Source organism: Poecilia reticulata, chromosome 14, assembly GCF_904066995.2.
Source record: "Poecilia reticulata chromosome 14, P_reticulata-male-v2, whole genome shotgun sequence".
Classification (NCBI taxonomy): domain Eukaryota; kingdom Metazoa; phylum Chordata; class Actinopteri; order Cyprinodontiformes; family Poeciliidae; genus Poecilia; species Poecilia reticulata.
Genome location: NC_088843.1, coordinates 12,262,285 through 12,270,478, shown reverse-complemented (window position 1 = coordinate 12,270,478; position 8,194 = coordinate 12,262,285). Strand labels below are relative to the sequence as shown.

Below are 8,194 nucleotides of genomic sequence, written 5' to 3'. Positions count from 1 at the left end.
TGTATTTGGGTGATGGTGGATGTAATATTGAAGATGGAAATTCACAGTTTAACCGATTGAGAGTGGTCACACATCTAGCCACAAATATATATCAAACGTCACTGACTCGATAAAATCGAACTTGTGCATCCAATTCAAAATTTTTTTAATAGTTTTTTTTCATTACTTCTCCATTTTTTTAAAAAAAGATCCAAATTCATCAGTAAAATATCAACAGTGGAATAAATACAAATGCATGCAGTGTCACCTTCTACAATAAAAACCCAATAAATACACATTTTATGCATTAATTATTTATTAATTTGCCTTCTCTAGGAGCGCCCCCAGTCTCTCCGTCTGTGACATTTCCTGCATTTCATCTGAACATGCTGCAAAGTGCCTGAGCTTCCCCCAGAGCAGGGCTGTTGCAAATTAAGCTGATTACCCAAACGACGAACCTCCAAGCTTGAGGAAATAAAAACAGCTGGCCAAGCAACGTTCCACCGAGAGAAGAAGAAGAAGAAGACACCAGACACGGAGCGGTTGTGTTACATTTATTAACGCGATGACAACATTTTGAGCGTCTAGATTTCATAACAGGAACATCTGAGTGTTTTTACAGCAAGAACTGTTTCCCAACGACACGTAACGAACCCCAAAGATAAATACGACCACACCGAAGCGACGAGGGGGACAACTTACACACGTTATTATCATTATCGATAGTGAGCTGGAGGATCACGAGCATGTCAAACACAGTCAATACTCAACAATACCTAAGTGCATTTACATTGTGCTTCAGTGTCAGTGTGGGTACCTGCCTGCCTGCCTGCCGTAGCCTGTGCTTCACTTTGTCTTTTTTGTTGTTGTTGTTGTTGTTGTTCACAAACGCTAAACACACAATGAGACAGTGCAGTAACCGACGGCTGCACTTAAAAAAAAAAATATTTCCCCTTTTTTTTTTTTTTGCACAGGACATCAGGCAGAAACCCCCCAAACAGTGTACGTTCATGACTGCAGCGATGTCTCACACCCAGCAAAAAAAAAAAAAATCCGTCTGGGGATGACGAAGAAAAGGATTTCACTTCGCCAGAGAATTGGCATATTTCCTTCCAAATGTTCTAATGAAAACATGCACTAAGACTTTTCATATCGCAGCGAATCTCTGCGACGTTTCCCTAAAGAGGAACGAGACGAAGCAGTAGCTCAAAGAAAATGTGACAAAAAAACGACCGATAAAACCTGGTAAGTATCACAATGTCTCACTGGTTAGAGAGGACGAGAGGAACAGTTGCTGAACTGGATGTTATCAACTTGTTTCATATGAAAAAAAATAAAAATTAAAAAAAATAAGGCAATAAAAATATGTTCTATCTAAATTTTACCACACTGCATCTGATACTTATGAGTGGAATATATCAATTTTATACACTTTTTCTTTTTAGATGTTGGAGCTATGAACGTGTTTTCTCTGTCAAAGTTTGAATCTTCATGGTTAAATCTCACAAAAGGTAAAAGCATTTCCGTTCTATACATCACTTTCCAGTCACTCCTGCTCATCTTGAATAAGATGTAATTACCTAATTCTGATGGAGTTTAACATATTTTCGTCAACCACAATCAAATCAAGTCAAACCCAGCTGAGACGAAGATGAGCTGACAAGTTCAGGCAATGCACATTTTTGAATAGAGTTTCATCTCTCATAAATTGTGCGAGATATTTTAGAAGGAACTGATTTACATTTTATAAAAGAAAATCGCCGGTGAAATTTCTGAAACAGGATGAATTAGCAGGAGTTTTCTGCCTAGACCACATATTTCACACTAGTTATCTTTGCATATGTAAACATAAATAAAAAGCCTTAAAACATTTTTTTTGCAGCAGCAGCATTGATTACATTGACTGATTTTAAATTAGCATTGAGCCATATAATGTCTGTATTTTTTAAGATAAGTGTCTACTAGCATGTTTTCCTGTTTTTCCCCATTTTGACGAGAGGCTTATAAAATTGGGACTCTGTCACACTTTATTTATAGCCCATTTAAACAACATGTCATGGATTATTCATTAAAAGTAGAGAATAAATAGTAAAAATGCATTTATATTTTGGGATTGTTAGTAGCGCAGCCGAATGGTGAGTTTGGGCAAGTAATTATTTCTCGTCAGCAATTTTTTTTTTTCTTACACTGAATAAATAAACGTTGCAAATGTATTTTATTTTTCTAATAAATAATTATTTTAAAGCTTTTGATGCATCTTTAATCAAGGGTCCCAATGAAAGTGGAATATGAGGGCTCTTTTCAATCATAATCAGAGACACGTGGAAGAAGTCATCAGATCAAATCTGACATTTACACACTTTGATTAGATAATTATTAGTTCATAACTTCAGTTTTTTTTTTTCTTTCTGCAGAAACTGTAACGAGAGTCCAAGACATTTATTCGGATACGATGCCGAGAAGCCTTTTGCAGGTTTAATCAATCAGCCGTTGAGTTTTACCAGGAAAAGTACGACTCCAGACGGAGCATTTTTTTGTCAAACATGGCCATCTGGAGATACCAAGTCCTGATTAATAACTTTGTGCTTTGAATGTCAGCAATGGTGACTCTTAAATTAGCTCCCTCAACGGGACTCTATAAAAACAAAAAAAAATTATTCCCAACGCAGACTGGTGCAGACACACTTTCTCTTTGGTTTCCCAGTGCTGTGAAGTCTGAACTCAGGTGTTTTTACAGTCGCCTCATATGTGAGCAATGTTTCACATCTAAAGAAGTTCACTTACATAATTGATATCTAAATGATTTATAAATGCATGTTTTTTAGTGCTGTAATCACTTTACCAGAAGCAATTTATTCAAATCTTTTAAGTCTGGTTTATTCTCTAACTGCCTTCAGCTACTGTATCCTTATTACACAATGTGTTCACAATTCACATCCACTAATACATAATTTACCACATTATGGAAGCACCACTGTCTAATCTAACCCCACAGTAAACGGCATCTTATCTCTAAACAATGTGTACACAGGTATGGGATCGCTGAATGTGGTCCAGACGAACGATTCACAAAACAGTTATAGTGTTTGTGCCCCACAGGATTAAGCGATTGACTTGAACTTTTTCCCAGACTAAGGTTTCAAGATCCTTGTAGCCAACAAGCAACAGATTACACTTAATAGGTTAAAGGTGTTTATCATGTAGACATATTACGATGCCTTCAATGCAGGAGGGTAATCGGCACTCCAGAACTGAACTGGACCAGCCGTACAGCAGGTCCCCTCGGATTTCATGAAACCCTCTCAACAAGCTCTCGTGTTTCTTTTCTTGGGCTCTTCTTAAAAAGAAAGCACATTTACCTCTGAGTCCGCCTCAGCCCTGGCCACCCAGTATCTGTTATAAGCAGGAGGGATTTTAAAACTTTAAACAACACTGCAGCGTTTTGTTGCCTGTTGTTGCTAAAACTTCCACGTATGCCTCTGATTGCAGAGCGCCATGCTAAAGTGCATGCCTTCATGCCAGCGTGCCAGCTTGGCTAAACAAGGCCAGATTGCATGTGAACATGCAGAGGGTACGGGTGGTAGACAAGTGGCGGCTGGGCCTGAGGGATGTAGTAGCTGTTGTAAATTGGCTCTGACACGTATGGCGCTGGCTGGTAGAAGCAAGTAACGTTTGCCGTGTTGGGGATGGCATTCTGCTCCCCCAGAACCCTCAGAGCAAGGACAGTGATCATATTGAGGGTCTGTCTCCTCTCATGCCCCATCAAACACACCGTGCTTTCGTCTATCACGCGCCGCAGGGTCATCAGGTAGTCGTACTTGCTCGCCTCCTCGCTGCCGATGAAGTGGCACTGCAAGTAGGCCTCGATCTTACGCTGCTGCTCACTTACGTCGGGGAAGTCGATAAAGAACCGGGAGCACATGTAACGCTCCAATGACTTGATTTCAGTCTCGCTGGCTGGCTGGAAGTTCCTCACCAGCAGATCGCTGTACTTCAGCAGCCCCCCTCCACGGATCTCCTCTGGGTTGTGGGTGGCAATGAGGCGTTGGCGAAGGTGGTCCATCGCCTGCTCAAAGTCTCCATACATGCACTCTGCCTCAACGGCGATGACGGGCTCACTTTCTACACCAACACATGGGACACTATTTGGAACGGTGTCAAGAAGTTCAGGTCCTTGATCATCAACTTGAGGCGTTAAAACCGAGATTCTTTGTGTCTTTAAATCAGGAGGCTTCTTGAAGTGTTTTGGCTTCACGGTTTGCTCTGGAGAATCAGACGAGCCTGCACCTTCCTGAGGTGTAAGTTCTGGACTGTATGAAGGAACGGTAAGAGTGTCCTTACCCTCAAAATGTTCTGATTCAGGACATAAAACGTTTGAGCCATGTAGGTCTACGCTGTCAGGAACGGGGGGGTTTGGCTGAAGAGGTTTCACTACCTCTATTGGCGGAAAGAGCTGAGTTGTAAGGTCTGACACGTCTGTGAGTAAGGACCACTTTTCAGGCTGGCTGATCAGCTTCCGTGACATTTTCCTTTGCAGTTTCGGAGAAGGGCAGTAGTCTGGCACAATGTCCTGTGACGTGCTGCAAGTTTTTTTAGCCGGGGGAGGAAAGGAGTATTCACAGAGGGAATCTTGCAGAGTTGGGGTGTTTTCCATCTTGCAGTTCACGATGTTTACCTCTAACTTTGTACTTGTCTCAAAATGAGCTATTTCTTCGGAAGTTGATGGTTCAGTGTTTATTGTGGACACTTCTTCAGTCGTCGGTAGTTTTAAACCTGGGTGTGTCATTAATGGATCTCTCGCGTCGGGGAAAAAAGCTTTTGACGATGCTCCCGAGGGATAATCACCATCCAACAGTTCTTTTTGTTCTGTGCTTTCTTCACAAAGCTCAAACACCTCTGACATGTCTTCCTCTGAATGGACACCCTCGCAGCCACCCACATCATCCTCCACCTGCTGTAGGCCGTTTCCCTCAGGTCCTTTCGCCTCATACTTTCCATCTGCATGATCTGTTACTTCATCTTTAAGCTCAAATGGAGAATCGGCTTCATCTGGGCTCGGAGGGCCTGCGTCAGTTGCTATCGCTCCATCTTTTTCAGCATCCTCTTTGACATCTTGACGACTGCTCGATTGTTCTTGTATCTTGTTATTGTCTTTGCTGCTGTGCCTCTTTGACGAATTTCTGGCATTCAGGGGCAGTTTTTCTTTTTCTCTCCTGTCACTCTCCCAGTAAGACTCCAGCATGCGATCTAGTATTATTTGAAAGGAGTCCACGCTGAATTCAAACTGCCTCCGGAGGGAGCTAACGAATCTGAGCCCCACCGTTTTGGATCTGTTGTTGGAGAGCAAGATCAGGCTCCATCTGTCGTGCTCGTTGAACACTTTCACCATCTTTTGCACATATGCTTCCTTCATAGTGAGGCAGGTGATCTTCCTTCTGTTAACCCCACATGGGAGGAGGTCCCGCAGGCTGCCCAGCACCACCTCCTTAATCACCTGGAAGTCCTCCTGCCTGGGCAGCTCTACTCCGAATATGATGTCCAAGTCTCTGTAGCCCAGGCCGTTATCTCTCACCAGGACGTGGCTGGCGGTGGCTCCGTTGAGGCGTATATCTTTGACTTGGATGTCCCTCTCTGCCAGTCGATCTTTCACCACACGAATGATGTCTTTGGCTCTCACCTGCAGTGTGGGGAAATTTCCTCGCCCCTGGATTGGGATCACCTCAGTCAGCACTTTGTCGAGAGCCTGGACTTGCTCATGGGTCAAGTTGTGGAACCGCTTTTCAGTTTTATGCTCCATTGTCCTTACCTGTAAAAAGAGAGGCCTGTCGTTTGTATCACACATTGACCATCTGATAAAAAAGGTTTGATATTTTTATAAAAACAAATTTTGGATTAGAAAACCACTATCTTTGCTTTTTGTGGAGTTGTTTTTAGTTTGTACGTGGGAGATTTTAATTTTTGTTCCATGTCTGAATCATTAGGATGCAATTCCATATTCACATCTTATCTTTAGTGATAATGATTTCTATTTTGTTATACTTGCTAGCATTTTAAATATACACTGCAGGTCTCAATAATTAGCACCTCTGGTAAAGATTAGTCATTATCTTAAAATAGTCCGTCTTTTATTACAGTAGGATGATCTCAAGCTGAAAAGTGGGAAAACATAATTTTCAAATATAGTACATTTAGAGTGTGGGGGGGGGAGTACTTTCCCCTCAAATATTTCCTTAGGAGTTGCATTTTTTGTCACGGTAAACACTAATCACAAATTGTAATATCAAACTGAGAAAATAAAGAAATTTTTTTTTTCAAATAATGATTAAATTTATTATAGAACTGGTTTGCAATTACTGTGATAGGCCACTTCAGAATTTACATTTTGATTCCCCCTTCCTGCTGTTTAAATTCACAAGATTGAACCAAGTCAGAGGAGATTAGTTCAGCCATTTGATTCACATGTGTTGGAGCAGGGACATGTCTAAAACAGGACACAGGACATAAGATGCTTTACATATATGCATTGTACTTATTCCCAAAAAAACTCAAGTCTCATCTGAGCCAAACACATGGAATCAAGGCAAACACTTTAGCAAAATCATATTGACATTTGTGATGGTAGAAAATACTATTTTCTGGCATCACTTCCAAGCAACTACTTGGCATGTAGATGGTGTCTGATGATTTTTATGGAGGCTTGGTGAAACCAAAATGCCACTCTTTGCTGTAATTCTCTAGCAGTAAGCTTCGGAGATTTTTAACGTATTGTTTTAACCTCCCTCGTTGTCCTGCTGAGTGTGCAAGCTGGCCAGGAAAACATGAATCCTCATCCAGCCAACTGTGCCATCTCATATTTATATGGGACAACAGAAAGTCATTGGTTACTATTAATAGGTTGATTTTCTTTTTATTCCTTCAATGACATTTATTTGCAAGAAATTGTTAAGACTACACCATTGCTGATTTTGTCTAATTCGTTCACGTATATATATTTTGAGAATCTAACACTCAGCAGCTCTTTCTGCACAGAGAGTCTGTGTGAGGTCAGTGTCAGTATTTGGTTTTCCACCCGTGCAAATACAGTCAGTGGGAGGTAGCCACCCGGGGCACCGGGACTCGTGGCCCACAGCAGCCTCTAGTGCATCTCAGGGGTTACATCAGCTCGGTCCTGCAGCAGGACTGCTCCTCTGCCACTTGGCTTCTTTATAGATAAGACTATATGACTCATACAGCCACTGAACAAAGCATCACTCATTGGCTCTCCTGGATTCTTTCCATGTGCGCAAAAACAACCCGAAATGCACCACTTGACGTGGCATCAGGGCCATAAAATCCTCTGCCAGTGAACTTGACATATAGATTGTTGCATTCGATATAATTTAGCACAATAACGTACTGATAGGTTCTGATTTGAGAATTTTTGCAGACCCCACTTTTGCTTTAGTTTTTTCTAAATCTTGCAGTTTTTGTTCTCTAAATGAAAATTTCTAATTCAAACGTCAACAAAATCTATGTAGCCTAATACAGATATATATGCAACATCTAGCAAATTACCAAGCGATTATTTTTACTCAAACTAGATAAGACACTCAAAGAAAAAAAAAGCGTTAACTGCGTTTGCACTATGACAGTAACAAATTTAAGAACTCACCTGATTGGTTGTCAAATTACAGTACAAAAAAGAAAAAAGAAAAAGTAAAGCCAAGACAAAAGAATATATAAGAAAAAAAAATATATATATTAAGGTATCCAACAGGTTTATCCGACCCTGTTGGAAAGGTTGAAGCTGAAGTTAATACCGACAATTTCCTCTCAGCGCAGCCGCACTGTTTCCATGGCAATTAGCCGTCACGAAATTCACGGTGAATCACGACTCCACGGGTCACTCTAACTATCAAGTGACGAAACACTCAAGTTTCAAACAAAGCCGTTACCCGTTTGGCCTCGGAAAAGGGGGCAGCTTAATACTTTGATAAAGTTTTCCTTGTATCGCTGGATTACAGCGGACATGTCAGCCTGAACCGCCGGCGTGCCACCGCACTGCCGAGCTGTTGCGGGGTGAACCTCACATCAGACGGAGTGAGTCATCCTCCCTCTCCACCGTGATCCACACAGTAAATCTAATCATCAGACAGGCGCTTTCACCGCCCACCGCAGCGGCACGTCCACTTTCACCCCGCTGCCCGCATTCCCTTTATGATTTCAGCCAGTGTTT

General features: G+C 41.6%; 1 protein-coding gene across 2 annotated transcripts; it reads right to left on the bottom strand.

Annotated features, from left to right (window-relative positions):
- Window positions 1-518: 518 nt before the first annotated feature.
- On the bottom strand, window positions 519-8,138 carry LOC103475718 (terminal nucleotidyltransferase 5D-like). 2 transcript variants are annotated; one of them, XM_008427544.3, is made up of 2 exons: window positions 8,049-8,138; window positions 519-5,785 (listed from the first exon to the last, which is right to left on the bottom strand). In XM_008427544.3, the coding sequence occupies exon 2, from the start codon at window positions 5,774-5,776 to the stop codon at window positions 3,515-3,517; it is 2,262 nt and encodes a 753-aa protein (XP_008425766.2). In that variant the 5' UTR covers window positions 5,777-5,785; window positions 8,049-8,138; the 3' UTR covers window positions 519-3,514. The 2 variants fall into 2 exon arrangements, with proteins under 2 accessions (XP_008425766.2, XP_008425764.2); XM_008427542.3 differs by lacking the exon at window positions 8,049-8,138 and adding an exon at window positions 7,631-8,032.
- Between the last annotated feature and the right edge of the window lie 56 nt (window positions 8,139-8,194).

Excerpts from the sequence above, each read along its gene's own strand:
- LOC103475718 (XM_008427544.3), bottom strand. The coding sequence starts at position 5,776 with ATGGAGCATAAAACTGAAAAGCGGTTCCACAACTTGACCCATGAGCAA.